The sequence below is a fragment of the Nyctereutes procyonoides genome, unplaced genomic scaffold, assembly GCF_905146905.1.
Source record: "Nyctereutes procyonoides isolate TBG_1078 unplaced genomic scaffold, NYPRO_anot_genome, whole genome shotgun sequence".
In the NCBI taxonomy this organism is placed as follows: Eukaryota; Metazoa; Chordata; class Mammalia; order Carnivora; family Canidae; genus Nyctereutes; species Nyctereutes procyonoides.
The window spans coordinates 16,664,290-16,690,941 of NW_026575046.1; the positions used below are offsets into that span (position 1 = coordinate 16,664,290).

Sequence of the window (26,652 nt, forward strand, 5' to 3'; positions counted from 1 at the left end):
TGCACACTGACATAATTTGGTCTTATATCATTCTTTTTATATTTCTATCTCCATTCAATAGTACAAACCTGTCTTTATCCTAATTCCTGACATGATACACTATTGATGAAATATTCATAACATTCATAAGGTTAACTAATATAAACAAGTCAGGAGGCATATGTATCTCAAGGAAGCATTAGGAGGAGAGCCAGACTTTATCCTATTAGTAACCAGTTCTTGGATCAGGACAGGTTGCAAGGAAAAACATTTTAACCTAATATTCCAAGAAAAGACTATTTAATATGTATTCTAAGGGTTAATATTTAGGGTAAATACTGTGGATGAAGTCTTTAATTGGGTGCCTCCGTGGCTTAGTCGGTTAAGGGGCTGAGTCTTGATTTCAGCTCAGGTAATGATCTCAAGGTCATGATATCCAACCCCAGATCAGCTCTGAACTCAATGTAGAGTCTGCTTGTCCCTCTCCCTCCTCTACCCACCCCCCAACTTGTATGCATGCATGCATATACATGCTCTCTCAACCTCTCTAAAAACAAATGGATAAATAAAATCTTAAAATAAATCATTAATTACTTCTAAAAAGAAAGGATTAAATTATGTGGTACTTAAAATGATGAGAACTTCCAGGGAAGATGGTAGAGTAGGAGAACCCTAAGCTCATCTCATCCCATGGATATAACTAGGTAATACTCGTATCAGTGCAAATAACCCAGAAAATGATCAAAGACTAGAAGAACAAACTCCACAGCTAACTGTAGAGAAGATGCCATACCAAAGAGGGCAGGAAGGGTGGAGACACGGTCAGGGGCTAAGTGGAACCACAGGACTGTGTGCTGCTGGGAGGGATGCTGTGGGCATGGAGATGGGAGAGAAACAGATCCTCACACTGAGGAGCCCACACAGGAAAGATGAATCCCCATAGCATTTGGCTTTGAAAACCACAGGGCCTGAATTTTGCAAGTTCTTATAATCAGCAGGACTTAAAACCTGGAACTTTAAAAATCAGCAGGCTCAGCTCTGGAAAAGCCTGGAGGGAGAAGGGAAACTGAGTCTCTGCCCTTAAAGAGAAAGCACAAGAGACAGCCCTTCAGGATACAGCATAGAAGCAGCATTTGAAAAATGCCAGGGCATATGGGAGGGAGGTTTGTTTGCTAACCTCACACCATGTGCTGGATCTTTGGGAAACTTCTCCAAGAACTAAAGAGCTGAGAGACACCATTTCTGTTCCCTGCCCTGAGCCTAGACACAGGGACACATGCTGGAACCTGCACAATACTGACTCTATCTAACTTGCTAACAGTGCACAAGCCCCCATATTTTCCTGCAGGCCCATCCCCTCCAGCCAGGACTCCAACTCTCCTCCAACAGCAAACCCACTCAAATCATGATAACATGGCACATCCCACCCCACTCTCCTATGGACTCGCCTCCTCCAATGTGCTCTTTGCCAGAGCCCAACCAAAGCTGTGCCACAGCATGGCAGTATACAAGCAGCTCCAACAGGAGCCAACACCACTCTAAAGTGACTCCTGCCCCAGGGAGAAATAACCACACATAACTATCAGACCATAGCCTCTGCAGTCAGGTGGAAGCAGACATCTAGTCTGACTACAAGCTCTGCCCACCAACAAAAGCTTCTCTGGGGAACACACTGCACTTCACGGCTACTGCATCTCTGGCAAACACCTGGTCCAGCTCAACTCAAGCCCAAGGTGACACCAGACTGTCTCACTAAGAACCCAGGGACCACATCTTGTCCACAATAGGCAAAGAAAGCCATTACACACAACTGGGCTGAGAGAAAAAGTGACTCAGCCACAACATAAGGGTACATGCAATACACAGAGGAGACACCCCTGAAGTGCCAGGTTCTAGTAATTAGGGGACACTGCACTGCAGGGCACTATAAGGCCCTCTTCTTCATAAGGCCACTGCTTTCAAGGGCAGGAGATGTCGATGACTTCTCTGACACAGAAAAAGAGTTACAAAGAGTTAGACAAAATGAAGAGGCAGAGGAATGTGTTCCAAAGAAAGACCAGGACAAAAATCACAGAAAGAAGACAGGTGACATAGTAATATGACTTAAAGAGAACTTAAAATAGTGGCTATAGCTCACTGGAAAAAAAGTGAAGGACATCAGTGAGACCCTTAACAAAGAGATAGAAAACATAAAGAAGAACCAATCAGAGATAAATAACAATATAAATGAAATTAAAAACACACTAGATGGAATGAATAGTAGACTATAAGAAGCAGGAAAATGGATCAACAACTTGGAGGACAGAGTAATGGAAAGCAATCAAGCTGAACAGATGAGAAAAATAATACAAAATAAAAATAGTCTTAGTGCCCCAGCAACACCATTAAGTGCAATAACATTTGCATTATAAGGATCCCAGAAGGAGAAGACAGAGCAAAGGGAGAAAATTTATTTCAAGAAAATAATATCTGGAAACTTCTCAAATCTGGAGAGGGAAACTAAAATTCAGATCCAGTAGACACAGAAATCCCCCAACAAAATCAAGGAGGTCCATACCAAGACACATGTTAATTAAAATGGCAAAAAAATTAGTGATAGAGAATTTTAAAAGGAGCAAAAGAAAACAGTTACATACAAGGGAGATTTCATAAGGCAATCAGCTGATTTCTCAGTAGAAACTGGGCAGGACAGGAGTGGAATGATATATTCAAAGTGCAGAAAGGAAAAAACCTGCATCCAAGAATACTCTATCCTGCAAAGCTATCATTCAGAATAGGAAAGACAAAGAGTTTCCCAGATACAAGTTTAAAAAAATTCATGACCACTAAAACAACCCTATAAGAAATGTCAAAGGGGTTCTTTTTTAAAAAAATATTTTATTTACTTGACAGAGAAAGAGAGCGAGCGCACAAGTAGAGGGAGTGGCAGGCAGAAGGAGAAGGACAAGCAGCCTCCTTGCTCAGCAGGAAGCCTGATGTGGGGCTCAACCCCAGGGGCCTGGGATCGTGACCTGAGCTGAAGGCAGGCACTTAACTGACCGAGCCACCTAGGTGCCCCCAAAAGGGACTCTTTGAGTGGAAAGGAAAAATCACAAATAAGAGTAAGAAAAGGAGAAAGTGCAAAAAGAATAAAAATAAGTATGTATAGGGACCCCCCCTGGGTGGCTCAGTGGTTGAGCGTCTGCCTTTGGCTCAGGGCATGATCCTGGCATCTGGGGATCGAGTCCCACATCAGGCTCTCAGCGAGGAGCCTGCTTCTCTCTCTACCTATGTCTCTGCCTCTCTCTCTCTCTCTCTTATGAATAAATAAATAAATCTTAAAAAAAAAAGTATGTATAAAAATCAGTCAAGGAACTCTCAAAAGGATGTGAAGCATGATACCATACACCTAAAACATGGGAGGTGAGGAGAAGAGTAAAGAATGGGTTCAAACTTAAGTGCCCATCAACTTAATATAGACTACTATATGCATAATATGTCATATACAAACTGAATGGTAACCACAAATAAAAACTGGTAACAGATATGCAAAAAACAGAGAAAGGAATCCAAGTATATCACTAAAGAAAGCCAGCAAGGAGGGGGGGGAGAAGAAAAATGAAAGAAAAAAAAGGGAGGGGGGAAGAAAGACAGCAAACCATGAGAAAAGAGAGCAAGAGAAGAAACAGAAGCACCACAAATAATCATAAAACAAATAACAAAATGGTAATAAGTACATACCTATGAATAATTACTTTGGTTTTTTTTAAATTATCTTTTTTTTTATTCATGAGAGACACACAGAGAGAGGCAGAGGCACAAGCAGAGGGAGAAGCAGGCTCCCTGCGGGGAACCCAATGCGGGACTGGATCCCAGGATCCTGAGACCAGGACCTGAGTTGAAGGCAGACGCTCAACCACTGAGCCACCCAGGTGCCCCTACTTCGTTCTTTTTTTTAAAAGATTATATTTATTTATTTGACAAAGAGAGACAGAGTACACAAGCAGGGGCACAGCAGAGTGAGAGGGAGAAGCAGGCTCTCTGCTAAGCAGGGAGCCCTAGGAGGGGCTTGATCCCAGAACCCTGAGATCATGACCTGAGCCAAAAACAGACACTTAACCAACTGAGCGACCCAGACACCTCTACTTTGAATATAAATGAATAAATGCTCCAATCAAAAGATATAAGGTGACAGAATAGATAAAAAAAGCAAGACCCATCTATATGCTGCCTACAAGAGACTCATTTCAGACCTAAGACACAACACATGCAGACTGAAAGTCGAGGGATGGAGAAGCATTTATCATAAAAAGAGAAGTGAAAAGAAAGCTGGGGTAGCAATATTTTTACCAGGCAAAACAGACTTTAAAAGACTGTAACAAGAGACAAAGAAGGACACCACATCATCATAAAGGGAAGAATTCAACAAGAAGATATAACAATTGTAAATATTTATGCACCCAACATGGGAGCATGGAGTAGGGGGGCACCCAAATACATAAAGCAGTTAATAGCAAACATAAAGGAAATTATCAGTAATAATCAATAATAGTAGGGGACTTTGACATCCCATTTACATCAGTGGAGAGATCATCCAAACAGAAAATCAACAAGGAAGCAGTGGCTCTGAATGACACTGGACCAGATGGATCTAACAAGACATATTCAGAACATTCCATCCTAAAACAGCATAATGCACATTCTTTTCAAGTGCACATGGAAAATTCTCCAGAATAGATCACATATTGGGCCACAAAACAAGTCTTAGCAAATTCAAAAAGATCAAAGTCATACCATACAACTTTTCTGACCACAACACTATGAAACTAGAAATCAACCATAAAAATAATCTGGAAAGAGTATAAATGCATGGAGGTTAAAAAACACACTTTGGAACAATGAATGGGTCAACAAAAAAATCAAAGAAGAAATTAAAAAATACATGGAGACATATGAAACTGAAAAGACAATGGTCCAAAATCTTGGGGATGCAGTAAAAGCTGTTCTAAGATGGAAGTTTATAGCAATACAAGCCTGCCTCAAAAAGCAAGATAAATTTCAAATAACCTAACCTTATACCTAAAGTAGCTAGAAAAAGTAGAACACAAAAACCCCAAAACCTGTAGAAGGAAGGAAATAACAAAGATTAGAGCAGAAATAAATGAAACGGAAACTAAAAAGCCAAGAGAACAGATCAATGAAACCAGAAGCTCGAACTTTGAAAAGATTTTTAAAAATGATAAACCTTTAGCCAGACTCATCCAAAAAACAAGAGAGAGAGAGAGAGAGAGAGAGAGAGAGAGAACTCAAACAAAATCAGAAATGAAAGAGAAGAAATAACACCACAGTAAGAGACTATTATGGAAAATTATATGCCTACATTTGAACAACCTATATGAAATGGAAGAACTCCTAGAAACATCTAACCTCTCAAAACTGAAACAGGAAGAAAGAGAAAATTTGAACAGACTGGTTATCAGCAATGAAATTGAATCCATAATCAAAAAACATCCAAAAAACAAAAGTCCAGGACCAGATGTCTTCACAGATGAATTCTACCAAGTATGTATAGAAGAGTGATTATCAATTTTTCTCGAAATATTCCAAAAAAAAAAATAGAAAAGAAAAGAAAGCTTCCAAATTAATTCTTTGAGGCCACCATTACCTTGATACCAAAACCAGATAAAGACACTACAAAAAAAGGAGAACTACTGGGGCACCTGGGTGGCTCAGCTGGTTAAGCATCTGACTCTTGATTTCAGCTCAGGTCATGATCTTGGGGTTGTGAGACTGAGTCCTGTGCTGGGCTCCGTAATCAGCAGGGAATCTACTTGAGATTCTCTCTCTGCCTCTGCCCCTCCCCTCCATGTGCTTTCTTCTCAATCTCTCAAATAATAAATAAATAAATCTTTAAAAAAAGAGAGAAATACAGGCCAACATCTCTGATGAACACAGATACAAAAATCCTCAACAAAATATTAGCAAACTAAGTTCAACAATATCTTAAAAAAATAATTCACCACAATTAAGTGGGATCTATTCCAAGAATGAAAGAGTGGTTCAATGTTTGCAAATCAATCAAATGTAATACATCACATCAACAAGAGAAAGGATTAAAAGAACTATATGATCATTCCAATACATGGAGAAAAAGCATTTGACAAAATTCAACATCCATTTATGATAAAAACCTTCAATGAAGTAGGTTTAGAGGGAATATACCTCAACGTAATAAAGACCATATATGAAAAACCCACAGCTTATGTCATACTCAATGGTAAAAACTTGAGAGCTTTTCCCCTAAGATCAGGACAAGACAAGGATGTCCACTCTCATCACCTGCATTCAATATACTGCCAGATGTCCTAGGCACATAATCAGAAAGGAAAAAAAAAAAGGCATCCAAATTGCTGAGGACGAAATAAAACTTTCACTACCTGCAGATGACATGATGGTATATATAGGAAACTCTAAAGACTCCATCAAATTACTACTAGAACTGATAATTGAATTCAGCCAGGTGCAGAACACAAAATCAATACTCAGAAATTCATTATGTTTCTATATACTAATAATGAAGTAGCAGAAAAAGAAACTAAGAAAACAATCCCATTTACAATTGCACCAAAATAATAAAATACCTAGGAATAAGCTTAACCAAGGAAGTGAAAGATCTGTACTCTGAAAACTATAAACCACTGATGAAAGAAATTAAAGATGACACAAATGAATGGAAAGATATTCCATGTTCATGGATTGGGAGAACAAATACTGTTAAAGTGTCCCTACTACCCAAAGCAATCTACAGACTTAATGCAATCCCTATCAAAATGCCAACAGAATTTTTCACAATTAACCCCACAATGTGTATGGAACCACAAAAGACCCCAAGTAGCTAAAGCAATCTTGAAAAAGTACAAAGGTGGCAGTTATCACAATCCCAGATTTCAAGATATACTACAATGCTATAGTAATCAAAAGAGTATGGTATTGCTGCAAAAACAGCCACATTTAAAAAAAAAAAAAAAAACAGCCACATAGCTCAATGGAACAGAACAGAGAGTCCAGAAATAAACACACTATTATATGGTCAATTAATCATTGGCAAAGGAGAAAATATACAATGGGAAAAGATGGTCACGTCAACAAATGGTACTGGGAAAACTAGACAGCAATATGCAAAAGAATGAAACTGAACCACTTTCTTACACCACACAGAAAAATAAATTCAAAATGGATTAGGGACCCAAATGTGAGACCTGAAACCATACAAATTTTAGAAGAGAGCACCAGCAGTAACTTCCCTGACATTGGTTGTAGCAACATTTTTCTACAGGTCTTCTGAGATAAGGTTAATAAAAGCAAAAAATAAAGTATTGAGACTACATCAAAATCAAAGCTTCTGCACAGCAAAGGAAACCACCAACAAAACTAAAAGAGAACCTACTGAATGGGAGAACATATTTGCAATGACATATCTGGTTAAGGGTTAGTATCCAAAATATATTAAGAACTTACACACACACACACACACACACACACACACACACACACACACACAAGAACTTACACAACTTAACACCAAAAAAGCCAGAAAATCCAATTTAAAAATGGGCAGAACACACAGACATTTCTCCAAATGGCCAACAGACACATGAAAAGATGCTCAACATCATTCATCATCAGGAAAATGCAAATCAAAACCACAATGAGATGTCATCTCATATGTGTCAGAATGGCTAAAATAAAAAACAGGAAACAAGTTTTGGTGAGGATACGAAGAGAAAGGAATCCTTGTGCACTGTTGGTGGGAATGCAAACTGGGGCAGCCAGTTTGTCTGAAAAACAGTAGGGAAGTTCCTCAAAAAATTAAAAATAAAACTATCCTATGACCCAGTAATTCCACTACTAGGTATTCACCCAAAGAATATAAAAATATTCATTCAAAGGGATGTATGCACCCCAACGTATATTGCAGCATTATTTACAATAGCCAATTAGGAAAGTACCTCAGGTGCTTACTGATAGATGAATGGATAAAAAAGTGGTCTGTATGTACCATAGAATATTACTCAGCCATAAAAATGAATGAAATCTTGCCATTTGCAACAGCATGGATAGATCTGGCGAGTATAATGCTAAGAGAAATAAGTCAGGGAAAGACAAATGCCACATGATTTCACTCATATGTGGGATTTAAGAAGTAAAACAAAGAAAAAAAATAAGAGAAAACCAAAAACAGACTCTTTACTATAGAGAACAGATGGTTACCAGAGGGGAGGTGGGTGGGAGGATGAGCTAAATAGGTGATGGGGATTAGGAGTACACTTGTCTTGATGAACAGTGACTAATGTACAAAACTGGTGAATAACTATATTGTACACCTGAAGCTAATATAACAATGTATGTTAACTATACTGAAATTTAAAAAAATCTCACAATAAATTAAAAAATATATAAAAATGACAATAAAAATAAAATGATGAGACTTTGGGAAAACTCCCAGGATATAGATGTGCTGCTGTATTAAATACATCAGTCTGTCTACTGTTGGGGAAGGGGAGGAGAGACACAACCTGAATAAACATCACAGAAAGTATTTATGAAGAAAAAAAACTAAGTTTTGTATTTCTTTCATAAAAATCACGTTAAAAAATGGCCAATTTTGAATATTCCTGAACCATAAACATTTTAAGTGGGTTAACATGAATTATTCACGGATTACCTGGAGATATTCCTAGCTTGTTGTTCTGTTAAACCAAGCTCCTCACTGGAAACTCCATCTTTTGTTATAAGGTCCTCAATAATGTCTGCAATATCAGTTAATCCAGTCATCTGGAATGGATCTACTGAAACGCTTCATTTTCAAATGCAATTTGAGAAATATAAGTCAGTATATACAATGTGATTACATTAAGCAGAAATGAACATGTAAACTTTAAAAAATGAACATATAAAGCTATATCCTCTATGAGCATAAATGAACACAAAGATAATAAACACAGATCTAATGTTGTTCCTTAAACTTTCCAGTAATCCTCAGCACAAAAGTCTAATCATCAGTTATTCATGACTTCTTACGTGCTCTTAAAAAAGCAAACATAAGGCTCAGGAGATAACCTCTACCTGTCCTGCCTGCTGAATACATACACAGTAAAAGATATAGCAAATCCAGTCTACTGAATTCTAATTACTTATGCTAAAAGAGCAAAGGACATAGTAAAGCAATCCTCAGCTTCTTAAAACACTCCATTCCCAATGAGAATTAATTCCTTTGAGTCTACAAAAAAAATATGTAGTGTAGTAGCTCACATACACATGAACAATAAAATTTCCAAAACACACAGTTTACACCCAACCTTAAGTAAAACTGTGAATTAATTCTTAATATATTTACCTCTCAAATAAATCATCACTGTTATTCACACCTTAAAAGAAAAGAAATATTAATAAAAATTTAGGATAATTTTTTCTACTTTCATCTATTAACCTGATTTAGAAATTATATAACCAGAAATTGCAGTATTTTTTAAACCTCTAAATAGGTTTAAAGATATATTTATGTGTGTAGCCTATTTACCCTCCTCTTAAATATGCTATTTGGTAGTGAATACTCTGCATCTTCAGATTATTACTTTTTTATCCAAAGTAGGATAGGAAGTACACTTGAAGAGGAAGTATGCTTTAGGAAGTACAGTCCTCCTTTGCTTAGTACACAGTTTAAAATACTGAAGTTAATTTACTAAAACAAAGCAAAACAAAAAACCCAAAAAACAAAAATGCTCTAATGATCCTAAAGTAATACATTTGGGAAAATATCTAATTTAATTCCAAGAAGCCATTACTTGGAAGAAAAGGACCTAAAGAATAATTTTTAAACCTTGTCCAATATTAACTACATGTCTTTAGAGCAAAACACTAATCTACTCATTTTTTATATGTTTAATACTCAAAGAGAATTGAGTTACTATGGGGGAAAGTATTCTGATATCTCTTCTCAAAAACATTTTATTGTTGAGATTCTCTTAAATAAATCCACCCTGCCCCAAAACTTACACATCTATATGTTTTTAGTATTTATTTTACTTTCCTAAGCACATGTTGTTTTGTTTAATTTATTAATCCTCAAATAAAGATTTTAAATTATTTTTGTACTCAGAGTTGGGGCATTTGTGAGGCTTTAATAGCAATTAATTAAATTTAACTATTTTTTTAAAGATTTTTTTTTTTAATTTTAAGTAATCTACTTACTCAATGTGGGGCTCAAAGCTACAACCATGAGATCAAGAGTCACATGCTCCACCAACTGAGCTAGCCAGGGACCCTTTAAATTGAATTATTAAGAAAACCCTCAATTACTAAATGGGGATCCCTGGGTGGCGCAGCGGTTTGGCGCCTGCCTTTGGCCCAGGGCGTGATCCTGGAGACCCGGGATCGAATCCCATGTCAGGCTCCCGGTGCATGGAGCCTGCTTCTCTCTCTGCCTGTGTGTCTCTGCCTCTCTCTCTCTGTGTGTGACTATCATAAATAATAATAAAAAAAAAAAAATTTAAAAAAAAAAAATTACTAAATGAAAAAAAAATGGTAATGATGTAGGTATAGAGTAATCAGATATAAAAAAAGGTCTGATTGCTAAGAAATGAAATTTCTTTTCTGATTCTTTTTATCAAAGGACAGAAAAGTGGTGTATCCAAATAACTACCTTTAACAGTAGTTACACAGGAAGACTGGATCCTTAATTTTTTTTTCTTACTTCATTTTCAATCCATTTTTGGAACTCTTCCTTTGGGGCTGCCATTACAATTTACCAATTTACCAAACAAACACAATAGATCGGATTTATTCCTTCAAAATCACAATTCCTTCTTTTTAATTCCAAACAATGACACTCAGCCTTATTATCTACTCCACTTATCAGAGATGCCTCTGGAAATCTTGTGGCTATTACCAAAAATTAAATCCATCCTCAGTGAATAAATTATTTGCCACTGTTAAGAACACTCACAAGAATCAGCTAAGAAATAGAAGGCAATTCAAAAGAGGGTATCTTTTTTGAGCACCAGAAGTAAGAGAATGACTATCCATCTTTCTAAGATGCCAACTTTAGAAAAGGAAACATCCATTAGGGTGTCTAAATTCTGTACTCTAAAAAATAATAATTTGATTTCCTTTTTAATTTACAGTAGACATTGAATACTAGAGAAAAATAATTATCCATCTTTAGATGTGTTATGCCATTTATTGACAGTTTTTCCCTTTCTTATCTTGCATCCTAATTTAAGAAGCTACTACAGGGGGCGCCTGGGTGGTTCAGTTTGTTAAGTGTCTGCCTTGTGCTCAGATCATGATCCTGGGATCCTGGGATGGAGTTCCATGCTGGGCTCCCTGCAAGCAGGAAGCCTGCTGCTCCTTTACCTCCCATTCCCTGTTCTTAATTAATCTCTCTCTCTCTCTAATAGATAAACAAAATCTTTTTTAAAAAAGGAAACTATTACATCCCTGAACGAATACTTTCAATCTTACTTTTCCTACTCCTTTCTTTTCTTCTTCCTTTAAACATTTTAGAGTGGTCTTTATCCCCATCTTGATATGATCTTTGACTTCATTTCTCTTATATTTCTACTTCCTTTTACTGTCAGAATTGTTAAGTAGTCTATCAGTACAGCCTCTTGAGCCTGTCTTTGTTCCCAAACAGCCTTCTTCTACTCTTTATATTACCTGAAAGTCCCCAAAGTCCTTAACAAATTCAATCTTTATTCATGACACTCTAATAGCCATTCACTTTTTTCTTAAAAATCTCTCACCAAACTCCACTTGTCCATCTCCCTCATAGGGAGGCCCTGTACTCTCTCAAGGATGTCATTTCACAGGCTCCAGAGAGTAGCCAAAGGGATTTTCACTTCTTCTGTATTTCTTGCTGACAACAGATGCACTAAATCTTGGCTATATAATTAGGTAAAAGGCTCTTATATCTGTTTTTCAAGCTTAAACCTCTCATCAAGTTCCACTTGCTGTCAAAAACTGGGTGCCAAATAGGGCCATTTTACATACCCCAACATCACCTTACACTGTTACATTTGGTCGTGAGGTACTCTAGAGGCCAACATCAGAGCTAGGATATCGTTGCTCCCACATTGTGATAACACAAAATAACCATTCGGTTTCTCCTCCTCCTCCTCTTTCATCCACTTGGTCAGTGAGTGACATCAGTTGCCTTCAGCATGTCTCCTGCTTTCCCACAACACTGCCCAGGCCCTGATCAGGTCAGACGAATTTAACAACTCACTAAATGATCAATGCCTCCATTCTGGTCTTCCTCAAGACTTCCTCATTCCCCTTCTCTGCTCAGAATGCTCCAATGATTCCCTGACATAAAATGGAGAATACACTTCTCAGATCCATCAGAACCATCTACAACCTCTTTGACCTCATTTGTTAACTCTTCCCCAGAAGAGTCAATACAAAAGCTACGGATGGCAGAGAATCCACAGGAATCAAACAGGTTCCTATATATAACACTCAATCCTCACAACTCTGTGACGTGGAAATGATCAGCCCCATACAAATGGAATCCAGGAAGAACTTAGAGGAAAGAAAATTACAACACTTAAAGCCAGCTTCTTAGTTTTTCTTTTAATGACAGCTATGCCATTTAAAAATAACATTTTTTCCTGCTTATACTACTTTAATAATAAAACATACTGTAAACACTCAGTAAATTCATCATTTATGACCATCAATAGCTGAGGGAGAAAAAACCATTTCAAAGCCATTGGCAGTAGCCCAAGTGTTGTATTTATAAGGACCTATCATTCATATGGCAAAATGTATTCATTAGGACTACAGAAGAGCATTTTTAATTGCCAGCTCCAAATATAATGAATGAAAAGCAGCACCAAACTTTTCTAAGTCTCAATATTCTTCACTGTACAATGGGAATGATCATGGCACCCACCTTGCAGGTTAGACCTAACACACATAAAACAGCATTATCTGGGACACAAGCAGACTCTCAATAAACTACAGCTGTTATTTTGTTTTCCTAATTAAAACTCCAGGTTCTCAATATCAGCCACTTTGAATTTCTCAATTTTTGTAAAAATCAGACAGTATAGTAATTCCAGTTGCTATATATGTAACATTAATAAGTTATTAAAATAACTTAGAGATACCTAGTCCTATATCTTATTAGAGATAATGATACATGCTTGCAATATCTTAGGAAGATGACAATTTGGTTCTTCAAGTAAATGGCACAATTTTTAACTTCCCCTGAAATTTATAAATATTGCAAAATGGCTTCACAAATCCTTCACAACTGTGTTCCCAATAAATAATCTTCATTACTGGAAAACAAGAGTATAAATGAAAAAAGTGAAGAACAATACCAGGAGAAGTTGTATTCTGGTCACTGAAAAGGCTGACAGCCGAATCAGCAGAAGGAAACACACAGGTTTTCTGACTAGAATGAGTTTCTGTTACTGAAAATTCAGCTTCTGAAGTCTCTCTGTCACTTGGAGCCTCCTTATTCATGTGAGTCTGGAAATGTACTGATCCAAGGTAAAACAGTAGAGGAAAAAAAGCACATGGGGAAAAAAAAGATAGTTAACACTTTGACAAGGCAAAAGATATATCAGAAGTTTATGATATATTATTTTGATAACTTTCTACTGTATAATGAAATAATTTAATATGATATGTAAAATTTAACCTCCCTCATAGTAAAAAAAAAAAATTAAAATTTATTATCAGATTCAGGAAACATGGCACGCGAGCTGAAGTAGACAGGTTCATATCCTGTTATAAAAACAGAGAAGAGGGCAGCCCAGGTGGTTCAGCGGTTTAGTGCAGCCTTCAGCCCAAGGTGTGTTCCTGGAGACCTGGCATCGAGTCCCATGTCGGGCTCCCTGCATGGAGCCTGCTTCTCCCTCTGCTTGTGTCTCTGCCTCTCTCTCTCTCTCTGTGTGTGTGTCTCTCATGAATAAATAAATAAAATCTAAAAAAAAAATAAATAAAAACTGTTTTTAAATTTTAAAAATAAAAACAGAGAAGAAATGCTACATTTTAAAAAACAGATTAATATGCAACCAAGCCCTGTAAATAAAGAAATTGCCTGGTGCCAGAAAAGAAAAAGTAATCAAAGCTGGGCAACATATGGGCAATGATGCTGGGACAGTTCATACAGAAAGGAAATGTGGTTTCTGCCGTCTGCAGTGGAAAGAACTGAGCTACCTTCATATGACCTAGAGCATTGAAGGACAGCTCTATCCAGAAAATGAGGATAAAAGAAACCTTGGAGAAGCAGCAAAGAAATTTTCTATCTAAAGAGTGGATGGGAGAAAAATAAGTCAACTGTGAGAAATAAAAACCTCTGCTGTGCCACAAACAGGTATGGGATCTGAATTTATACTATGTAGTACAGCAACTACAAGCCAAGAAATGTATATAAAAATTTGTCCCCCAAATTTTTCTACTTCAGTAGATCCCAAGAAGCAAATACAAAACCACTTCAATGATAAACATATAAAAATCAACACAACTCTCCTAAAGATAAGTTCAGGATTAAAAAAATATTTAATTGCACAAAGAAACCACCACGAAAGACAGCAGTGTGCATATCTGACAATGGAGAATATAAATACATGAAGTAAAACAATCTGAAAGGGCATAAAATATTGCTAAAATCATTAAATAGATAAAAGAAGGCATAGAAACCATAATAAAATAGGACAGTACATCCAGCAAACAGATAGATTTGAAAAAGAAACAAAACTTCTAGACATTAAGAATATAGTTTAAAAAATTTTAAATCCAATAGCAAAGATACAACAGAAGAGAAAATCAGAAAACATAAAGACAGATCTGAGAACATCACCCTAAGTACATCACTGAGAGATAAAAAGGTGGCAATTAATAGTTAAGAGACAGGGAATAAAGTGAGAAGGTCCAACATATAAGGTCCAACATATCTCTAATAGGTGTTTTAGAAAACAATAGAAAGAATGGAGAGGAAGCAATACTCCAAAAGAAATGAATGAAAAATAACCAACATTAATAATCATTCCTACTCTCATTTATTTAAAATATTTTATTTATTTATTTACTTATTCATGAGGGACACACAGAGAGAGGCAGAGGGAGAAGCAGGCCTCCTGCAGGGCACCTGAATCAGGACTCGATCCCAGGACCCCAGGATCATGAACTGAGCCAAAGGTATATGCTCAACCACTGAGCCACCCAGATGCCCCCCTACTCTCATTTAGAATAAATTTTAAAAATATACATACTGGGGACCCTTGGGTAGTTCAGTCTGTTGAGCCTCTGACACTTGATTCTGGGTCAGGTCGTGATCTCAGGGTTGTAAGATTGAGCCCCACCCTCAAGATTCTCTGTGTCCCTCTTCTTTTGCCCCTCCACCCCCACACACTTTTTCTCTCTCTCTAAATTAAAAAAAAAAATCTCTTAAAAAATAAATTTAAAAAATATATATACACTGAGACACACTTGTATCAAAAATATAAAATAAACCAAAAACAGAGAAAATTTTAAAAGCAATCAGAGATGAAAGAATAACTAGACAGACACTAGTATACTAGGAGACTTTACCACTCATAGGCTCTTAATTGAAGAACTAATAAAACAAGGAGGCAATCCTCAAGAAAGCAGATGCAAAAAGCAATTGTGAGCAACAATACCAGAGAATTAAAAAATGTTGCCAGAGTGCATCTCAGGCAATAACAGTATTATTTCATGAAACTTGTGTCTTGGTTTTGTATATTTATTGTTCACACATTTACATTTGTTACAGATTTTTTAAAAAAGAAGCAACTGAAGGCAGAAAACATGCTGATTGATTCCAGTAAGTGTTGACCGAAAAGACACAGGAGACTAAATGGGAGAGTTGAAAACAAAGTAGACCTAAAATACTAGAAAACAATTATCAGGGAAGATGGGAGGGAGTATATCAGTGTTAAAAGCTCTAAAATCCTTATATTACCTGGGAGATAAATATATTTGCCTTAAATTTTAATTCAACTATGAATGTTGAAAATTCAAGTATAATCACTAAGAAGTTAAAAGTAGAATGTGTAATTTCCGAACCAATAGAAAGGAAGAGAAAGAATACAGAAAATTCAATCCAACAGAAGGAAAGGAAAAGTCAAAAATAAAGAAAAAAATCCATAGTAAATAGGAAGTACAAAAATGACAATATATGTAATATAATTATATTTGATGGTTAAGACATACCAATTATCTATTTTAAAAAATGAAATCTAGTTCTATCCTGGACACACTACAACATAATCACTCAGCCTGAAAATAAAAGAATATCTAACTTACAGAAAATACAGGGGGGGGGGGAGAGAAACATCTTAAATGACCCCACAGAGACTCAATTAGCAAAATCCAGATTCTGAAAGACACTTCAGGACAAACATCCATGTTTCTTCAACAAATAAATTGCAAGGGAAAAAAGAGACAGGAGGTACAAGAAGTTAAAAGAAACTTTTTTTTTTTTAAGATTCTATTTATTTATTCATGAGAGACACACAGAGAGAGGCAGAGACACAGGCAGAGGGTGGACTCTATCCCAGGACTCTGGAATCACAACCCGAGCCAAAGGCAGATGCTCAACCACTAAGCCACCCAGGCAATCCTAAAAGAGACTCATAAGCCATCAAATGATTGCCATGTGCTCAGATTCCCAACTAGAATAGAAAAATAAGCTATTTTTGAAAATGAGATAGCTGGCAACACTGAAACACTGATCAGATACATGACAATATTAAGTTTTTTTTAAAAGGAGCAATAATACTATTTTGCCTATGTTTTTAAGAAAGAAACCTTATCTTTTAGACATATTTATAGGTAGATAGTATGCTATCTGGGATTTGCTTCAAAATCATCCAGGAAAAGGTGACAGGAGTAAGTGGGTTTAAATATAAAAGAAGATTGACCATGAACTGATAATTGTTAAAGTTGGTTAATGGGTACATGAAGGTTAATTATACTATACTGTCTTCTATTGAAATTTTCCATCATAATTTTTTTAAAAATTAAATATATCAAAAAAGATATGCCACGGAAAAGAAAACAGTAAGGGAAAAATTAGTATTAGACAAAATTGACTGGTTCTAAAAACATTATTGGGGATAATGAGGGTCATTACTTAATGAGAAAATGGGGCAATATTCAACAAAAAATGTAAGAATAATGAACATAATCATTGTATAACATAGCTTCAACTATATAATGCAACATTTAAGAGAATCACAAGGAAAAATTCCACAATCACTGTGGGGAACTTTTAATGCACCCTTCTGAGCAATGAATAGATCAAGCAGACTAAAAAAATCAGAAAGAATATAGAAAATCTGGACAATTTAAAAGCTTGACTACATATATACACACATATATACCACATATATATACATAACATACACACACATACATACTCCATAAGCCAATAGAAAATGCATATTCTTTTCATTTAAACACTTACAAAAACTGATTATACATACCACACCACAAAAGAAAATTTAACAAATATCTAAGAATTGCTATTATTGTACAGGCATCTGATTAGATGAATTATGATTATGTTATATATAAAATCATTATATAATTATATTAGATGATTTAATGTGATGGAAATGGAAATAAATTAAAAACATAGCCAAAACCCCATAATACTGGGAAGCTAAAAATCCCTTTTATGAGCTAAAGATGACATCGTAATACAAATCACAAGCTATTTAGATCAAAACAAAACCAAACATGGTGCACGTCAGCGCTCGTCTGGGCCCTCGCAGGAACACGCTCAGCTTCCAACACATGTATTGGAAAAAAGGAAGGATGAAGTTGGGAAAAGGCCAACCAGTTAAGCCCTCAAACACAGAAGAAATGGTAAAGCTAAGAGTAGAAATCTCTGAGAACGAAAATCAAACAAAACCAAACCAAAGCCTGTTTTATTTTTTTTTCCAAAGTCTGTTTTTAAAAGAAAAGAAAACCCGAGTTAAATTGCTAACAAGACTGAATGAAAGACAATGTGGGAAAAAACAACTATAGATACAGCAGAATTTTTTTTTAGAAGTTTTGTAATTTTTTTTAATTTTTTTATTTATTTATGATAGTCACAGAGAGAGAGAGAGAGAGAGACAGAGACACAGGCAGAGGGAGAAGCAGGCTCCATGCTCCGGGAGCCCAATGTAGGATTCGATCCCGGGTCTCCAGGATCGTGCCCTGGGCACAGGCAGGCGCCAAACCGCTGCGCCACCCAGGGATCCCAGCAGAATTTTTTTTTAAGTAACTACCCTCACTTCATGGCGGGGGGGGGGGGGGGGGGGGGCTTACTTAGCGGTTGAGCACAGCCTTCAGCACAGGGTGTGATCCTGGCTCCCCGCATGGAGCCTGCTTCTCCCTCTGCCTGTGTCTCTGCCTCTCTCTCTCTCTTTGTGTCTCTCATGAATAAATAAAATCTTTTTAAAAAAATGCAAACACATAACTATTTCACCACTGTTTGGCCATTTAAGCAGAACTTCAAAATTCCAGTTCTGCAGCTGACCAGGGACAAACAGCAAACCTTGGGCCCCAAGCTCTGCACACCCCTCAGCAAGTGTACGGCTGGTGCACCCCACGCCAGGAGCCGTAGGTTGGCTTCTACAGGGAGGAGGGGGAGTGGCCTGCGTGGAAGCCAATCACATTCTCACAAAAATAATCCTAATCTAACAGTGAGGGGATTGAAGGCTTCAGCTTACAAATGAAAACTATTCCTACCCCAAAGATACAGATGCAGTGAAACGCCGGGACACCTGCACCCCGATGATTCCACAGCCAAACTGTGGAAGGAGCCTCAGTGTCCATCGAAAGATGAATGGATAAAGAAGCTGTGGTCTATGTATACAATGGAATATTCCTCAGCCATTAGAAACGACAAATACCCATCATTTGCTTCGAAGTGGAGGGACCTGGAGGGTATTATGCTGAGTGAAATAAGTCAATAGGAGAAGGACAAACATTATATGGTCTCATTCATTTGGGGAATATAAAAATTAGTGAAAGGGAATAAAGAGAAAGGGGAGAAAATGAGTGAAAATATCAGTGAGGGTGACAAAACATGAGAGACACCTAACTCTGGGAAATGAACAAGGAGCAGTGGAAGGGGAGGTGGGTGGGGAGTGGGGGTGACTGGGTGACGGGCACTGAGGGTGGCACTTGGCAGGATGAGCACTGGGTGTTTTGCTATATGTTGGCAAATTGAACTCCAATAAAAAAAAAAAAGAAAAGAAAAGAAAAAGAAAACTATTCCTAGTTCTACAGCTCCCAAAGGGTGATGCTTATTCTTTCAAAGCAAGGCTTTGGTCCCCAGCACCAACCCCCTCCCCCCAAACACACAGAAACACACCTTCCGAAATGCCAATGGCTTTTGGAGCCAATGTGTTTTCAGATTCAGGACCAGAAGACAATTCAACGTGATCTACAGGTTCAACCTGTAGAAAAACACACACAACAAAATAACTAAAAAGATTTTATACTTTGATAATTTCCCAATATTGTTAAATAATTTCACAATATGTACATTTTAAATATTAAGGTAACAAGTGAAAGAAATAGGATTAAGTGCAAAAGGGCTGAATGTGGGGATGGAGGAAGAGAAGGAAATTTTTACTTATTTGTAGTCTAAATGATTTTAACCTTTTATTTTTTTTAAAGATTTTATTTATTTATTCATGAGAGACAGAGAGAGAGAGGCAGAGATACAGACAGAGGAGAAGCAGGCTCCATGCAGGGAACCCGATGTGGGACTTGATCCCAGGACCCCAGGATCACACCCTGAGCCAAAGACAGACACTCAACCACTAAGCCACCCAGGCATCCCAGATTTAACCTTTTAAGAAGCATCATAAAGAAAACAGAATCACATAATTTTAGATTGGGGAGAAACATCAGCTACCATTCAGACAAAAACTTTCATTTTAAAAATGAAAAAAAAAGGGCCCAGAGAAACTCAGTGACTTTCGTAGTGGCAAGATGCGGATTTGAACACAGGTCTGCAAAGATCCCAGTCATTGCTTGTCTACAAGTACCCCTCTGTCTCTTCCAGGCTTACAGTCTGTTTTCTTAATTAAAATAAACAAGTCAAAAGCTTTGTATTTATGTATGCACTATAATAGGATAAGAACATTTTAAAACAATATCCCAAAATCTTTCATTTAAATTAGTGCTACTTCCTTCAAAGTAGTCACCTTAGCAAACTAAATACCTGGGGAGTTTGATCAACCTTCCTATGAGAACTCTTCCTTTGAAATTATCTCTCACGCTTGTGTTACAATTATTAATAACTGTTCTGGGCATAAGTCTTTACTATATAAATGTAATTTTATCACTGTCAGAATCTAAAACTGAGAGAGCAAAGATAGCCATTAAATAAACGTGTATCAAATGCCTGGCATGTGCCAAGCAAAAGACACAGTCCCTATCCTCCAGTATTAAAAGGCTTGGGCTGAAAGGGGGGCAGTAACAGAATTTTAAGGAAATTTTTCAAAATACATGTGTGTGATCTACACACTTCCCCTTGCCAAGGGATTGCCCCTTCCTCCATCCCCACCCTACCACCCCAGATTCCGCTGGGCTGGCATGTATATTTTGAAAAAGATCATGACATGCACAGCTGTCCTCTTATCTAATGGATCCAGATTTGTGTAAATTCCTTCTTGAAACTTCCTTTGGTTTGCTTTCTCCTGAGTCTCTACCTCAGAATGCTCCTTCTCAAGCTTTTTTTTTTTTTTTAAGATTTTATTTTATTTATTCATGAGAGAGAGAGAGAGAGGCAGAGACACAGGCAGAAGGAGAAGCAGGTTTCATGCAGGGAGCCTGACATGGGACTTGATCCTGGGTCTTCAGGATCACACCCTGGGTCGAAGGCAGGCACTAAACTGCAGAGCCACCCAGGGATCCCTCTCAAGCTTTGTTGAATCATCTTTAAAAGTCCATGCACCCCATAATTCTGTTCTTTACCCTCTTTTTCCCCTTATTCAGGGTACTCTTTCTGGGTGAGGCCCTATTGTGAGTTGAACTTCCTCCCAAAGACTCTCAAATCTGTACATCAACCCAAATCTAGCTCCTAAGCTCCAGGAGCATATATCAAATTTCCCACTAATCTCACAGCACCTCATATTTAAGACTTTCCTGACGGAACTTAGCACAGGGCCCAGCATGTAACAGAAGCTCAATGAATGTTGACTGAAGGACAAAGACTTGGATTCTGGAGCAAGCCAGGATCAAGATCAGATTCAAGTGTAAGTAACATATTTGTTACTAGAGTATCTATTTGTTACATATTTGTAACAAATGTTACAAATATAAGATATATTTGTTAACATATTTGGCTCTAGATATGCTCAATATACTAGAACATAAGGTGATTCCCCGGAATAAGGAATTCCAAGGATCATTTTAATACTTAACACTCATTCTGAAGTGAAGTTTGGGTTAAAAAAACAAAGGAAAACAAATAAACATCATAATATCATTACTTAGTAGTAGCCCTACCTCTTATTTTTCCTTGTAATTTCATATATGTTTAATCTTAACTTTTTATATGAGTTAAATGTTGAATTAAATAAATATTATAAACTTAATAAATACATCTTTTAAAATGTCAACCTGCTAGAAACCTGGAATACTTGATAGGTAAGTCAACAATGGAATTCTGCAGACCAATTTGCATTTTCCAATACAAGGCTTTAACACATTCAAAATATTTTTATTTGTTCCTTAATCTTTATTTTATATGAATTTTACTTTCTTTAAAAAAACCCAAGTTGTTTGTGTAAAATAATTAACTCATATTTGAGACTTCCTTTCTATATGTGTAACTACCATGATATACCAATACACATAAATAATCTCTTTCTTACGAGTCTTTTTTAAGGATACAGAAAACATCTAAGGACTATTATTCCCATTATATAAAACACTTAAAAGAAACTGAGAATTCCAAATATAAAGACAACAGTATTTATAAAGTCAAAAAATGTTTGCTGAAAAAAATGATAATTTGAGCGGGGTTCATTTAAAACCATATTCTTCTGTAATTCATACATTTCTTCTCCTGGTAGGAAATATCAGTCCACTTCTTAAAAGTTTAAGGTACTAGTTCTCATCTGGGGGCGATTTTGCCCCCCAGAGAACATTTGGCAATGTGTGAAGTCATTTTTTTATTATTGCAGCAAAGCTAGTGGGTAGAGATCACGGATGGTACCAAACAGCCTACAGTGCACAGGACAGTCTTCCACAGCAAAGAATTATCTGGCCCCAATGTCAATAATGCTGAGGTTGACAAATCCTAGCTTTAAAAGAAACAAATTTCCTATTATTTTGAAAAATCAAGTGTCTAAAATTACATCATATTACCAATCTAATAACTCAGTAACAAACATCTAAAATAAAGACAGGCTACCTTATCATAATGTCGATCTAGCATTCTGTATCTGGGGCAATCCTGTTCTATGTTTTCAGCAATGGTCTGTATTGCCAACAGCTGTTCATCAATTTCCTGAAGCTTAGAGGTGAGATGCTCTAGCCGGCGCACAGGGCGAGCTGGAGAGACATCCTGCAGTAGCTCCCACAGCAGATCATCTTCTGCAGCAGCTGAAATTGAGCTCTGTTCTTTGAATCGAAAATCTGGCTCCACCATATCTAAATATTTATAAAGGTAATCTATCAGAATTGATTACAGTTAAGGGAGAAGTAGATGCTCATGAACTAATTTTTTTGAAGACCTCATTTTAAGTCAACATAACATTCCCTTCCAAATCTGTTTTAAAACACTCAGAAAAAACACCAGCTTCCTACTTCTGAGAGCTGTCTATTGTGAGATAAGAATTTATAACAGACAATTATCATATGATCTCACTCACATGTGGAATTGAAGAAACAAAACAAGATCATAGGAGAAGAGAGGAAAAAATAAAACAAGATGAAATCAGAGAGGGAGATAAACCATAAGAGACTCTTAATCATAGGAAACAAACTAAGGGTCACTGGTAGGGGGGATGGGGTAACTGGGTGATGGGCATTAAGGAGGGCACGTAAAAAAAAAAAGGAGGGCACGTGATGTAATGAGCACTGGGTGTTACATAAGACGGATGAATCACTGATCTCTACCTATGAAACCAATATACTATATGTTAATTACTGAATTTAAATAAAATTTAAAACAAAGAATACTAACAGTATCACTATTACCACAAAACTCCATATACAAGGCAGTTCGAATGTTACTTTTACCCTCTGCTACAAAAACACAGTTCATCAAAAAGCAACTTTATTTAATATTTTTTATTTATTTTAAAGATTCATTTTTTTTGAGAAAGAGAGAGCACGTGGAGAGAGGGGCAGAGAGAGAGAATCTTGAAGACTCCCTGCTGAGAGCAGAACATGGCACAGAGCTTGATCTCAGGACCCTCAGATCATGACCCTGAGATAATGACTTGAGCCAAAATCAAGAGTCAGTCACTTAACTGAATAAGAAACCCGGGCACCCCTATTTTTGACTTTTTAAAACTCTACTTGAAAACCAATAGTGAGGATCCCTGGGTGGCGCAGCAGTTTAGCGCCTGCCTTTGGCCCAGGGAGCGATCCTGGAGACCCAGGATCGAATCCCATGTCGGGCTCCCGGTGCATGGAGCCTGCTTCTCCCTCTGCCTGTGTCTCTGCCTCTCTCTCCCTGTGTATGACTATCATAAATAAATAAAAATTAAAAAAAAAAAAAGAAAGAAAAGAAAACCAATAGTGAGGGATGCCTGGGTGGCTCAGCAGTTTAGAGCCACCATTGGCCCAGGGCATGATCCTGGAGTCCCGGGATCGAGTACCCCATCAGGCTCCTGCCTAGAGCCTGCTTCTCCCTCTGCCTGTGTCTCTGTCTCTCTCTTTCTCTGTGTCTCTCATGAACAAATAAATAAAATCTTAAAAAGAAAAAAGAAAACCAACAGTGAAACACAGTAAAAACTAGGCCCACTGCAGGCCATTACCAACTCCACATGGAATCTCAGGCTAACATTAAATTTCCCAAGACCAATATTAAAGCCAATGACTCTCTCTACTCTTGATTCTTGTGCCAAATTTGAAACACTTTTTTAAATGCATTCTTTTCTGGGTTCTGGATCTCTTCCTCTCTCTATTGCTCTTCCTTCTTAGTTGTCTTCTCATTCTTCTGTGCCACCCACCCCTCTGACCTGTCAGTACTTGCAGGGTGCCAGTCTCGGTTCACTTCCCACTCTACCCACCCTCCCTGGGTGATGTCACTGATGCACAGGTGATTCTCAAATTCACATGGCATCTTTGAGAGCTCCAGCCCTTAAATCCACCAGTGTCCTGGATAGCTCATTTAGTTTGCCCTAAAAGCAAATCAACTGAAACTCATTGCCCTGCCCCTCCACCTTGCTCCCCCTTCCTGATTCCCTGGTTCAATGAATAGTGCTGTCATTCACCCAGGTTCCTAAGCCAGAGGCCTGAGAGTCATTCAAGGTTTTTCTCTTTCCTTCAGATCCAAAGTAACACCAAATATTGATGATTACCCACCAAAATCTCCATTGCCACTACCATTGCTTAGCCGAGGCTTTCATAAGAGATGGACTCTGAATAGTATCTCTAGCTCTAATTTCTCGTACCCCTATTTGTCCATCTCCCACATAGATCTTTCAAAACACAAATCTGAAATTGTTCCTTTCCCACCTCAAATTCTTCAGTGTTTCTCTAATGCCTTCATCTAAAAGTCCACACACCTCAGTATATAGACAATGCCATTCAGCCTCTCTGCCTCCCTCCCTAGCTCATCTGGGGATGTCTTTTTTTTTTTTTAATTTTTTTTAATTTTTATTTATTTATGATAGTCACACACAGAGAGAGAGAGAGAGGCAGAGACACAGGCAGAGGGAGAAGCAGGCTCCATGCACCGGGAGCCCGATGTGGGACTTGATCCCGGGTCTCCAGGATCGCGCCCTGGGCCAAAGGCAGGCGCCAAACCGCTGCACCACCCAGGGATCCCCCATCTGGGGATGTCTTAAACCAATAAAACCACTCCCCTGCCTCCAAGAAAACTTCAGTTCTCTCAACCTCTGCAGGCTCCCCATCAAGCCTGCGAGTCATTGCACAATCTAGCCCCTCTGTCTGTGCGCCCTTCCTCTCACTAAGTCCTACTCACCTTCAAGGTTCCATTGAAACCTTCAAGTCCCTGTCCTCCCTAGAGATGGAGTAGATGCTGTACTTCCCAGAAATCTCATCCATACTACCTTGCCAGACCTTTCCATGCCTTATCGTCATCCTGTGCTTCTCTGACTTCCCTTCCTCCTCTACGAGAGCCCCCAGGCAGTGAGCCTGGTTCTAGGCTCTTCTTTACCCCCAGTATCTGGCCCCAGACTTAGTGTTGATTGAATAGTCAGTCAAATGAAGATTATGATGCCTGTCCTACCTAACTCACAAAGGTCCATGAGGATTGAATTATGCAACAAAATACTCTGAAAAATGTGAATCACTAAACAAATGTAAGCAGTTGTTCCAGTTTGTCATAATTTGAAAAGTTGACTGGTGTGAAAATGAAGGGCAATTAATAGCCCACAGGCATTTTCTAAAGATTTATTTATTTATTTTAGAGAGGGAGACAGAAAGAGAATACAGGGCAGGGAGCAGAAGGAGAGGGAGAGAATGTCTTAAGCTGACTCTGGTGCATGGGGGCTCGATCCCATGACCCTGACATCACGACCTGAGCCCAAACCAAGCACCGAGATGCCCCAGGTAGCCCCAGGCATTTGGCTAGATGCAACCCACATGAGGCTGTGTCCCACAGAGACAGACAGAGTAAGGATCAGAGAAAGTTAATTTACTTGCAAAACGTATCCAAATCATAAGGTAACAGAGCTGGGACTAAAAACCAGGTCTGTCCTACTTGAATCCAAAAGGTACCCTTGTACCAAACAGCCCCATGACAGGAGAGAGAGAGGACCACGCCTCCAAAATCTGGTATACACAGATCTGTATACACAGCTGTGAAAGACATGCCCAACACAGCGACGGTGCGCTTTCCCTGCCACCCCCCACCACACACACACTCCTCTTCTCTCCTGAGTTCCCACTGCTGATACACAATGAGCAGCCAGGGCAGGACTCTGCCCCCAGGCAACTGGCAACCCACAGGCTAGATGATGCACTCCTCCCAACAGCTGTGGGACGGGAAGGCAGATTGGTTTTCTGTTGCATGAAGTCTGATTAAGATTAATCTAATCATTCCCAGGATGTAATAACTTTAGGTATTGGAGAAATATTCTTCTAAATCTTGAAATATTTTGTGATGATACAACCTGATTTACAACCATAAAACTGAGTATTTTACTAATAATAGTGTACTGTTGGCTACATACCTGTGTATTTTCTATGTGCTATTCTAGAATCCCCCACCTTTTGAAATATGAGAATTCCTTTTTAAAACCAAAGCACTCATGACATCCCATAGGATATTTACTTTTAGCCTCCTTACTTAAGAAAAGACATATGCACAAAAAGACCTGTTGTCTCCTTGTAAAATACCCATGGGCCCCAGCTTTGGAACCATGCCCCTACCTCATTTACCTATCTAACCCCACTCTCCCTAGCAAGGGAAAAGCCTTTTCCTGATTTCTTTTGCAATTACCAAGT

General features: G+C 37.9%; 1 protein-coding gene across 9 annotated transcripts in view; it reads right to left on the reverse strand.

Moving 5' to 3' along the window:
- The window catches only part of CPLANE1 (ciliogenesis and planar polarity effector complex subunit 1), a 141,283-nt gene that overhangs the window by 14,613 nt on the left and 100,018 nt on the right, over positions 1-26,652 (reverse strand). For 8 of the 9 annotated variants that reach the window (XM_055324960.1, XM_055324967.1, XM_055324965.1 and 5 more), the window contains 5 exons: positions 22,421-22,659; positions 19,364-19,448; positions 13,347-13,508; positions 9,356-9,386; positions 8,684-8,815 (listed from right to left, as the gene is read on the reverse strand). In XM_055324960.1, the coding sequence (XP_055180935.1) occupies positions 8,684-8,815; positions 9,356-9,386; positions 13,347-13,508; positions 19,364-19,448; positions 22,421-22,659 (649 nt within the window). The remainder of the gene's footprint in view (positions 1-8,683; positions 8,816-9,355; positions 9,387-13,346; positions 13,509-19,363; positions 19,449-22,420; positions 22,660-26,652) is intronic. The other variant, XR_008664356.1, reaches the window with a different exon arrangement.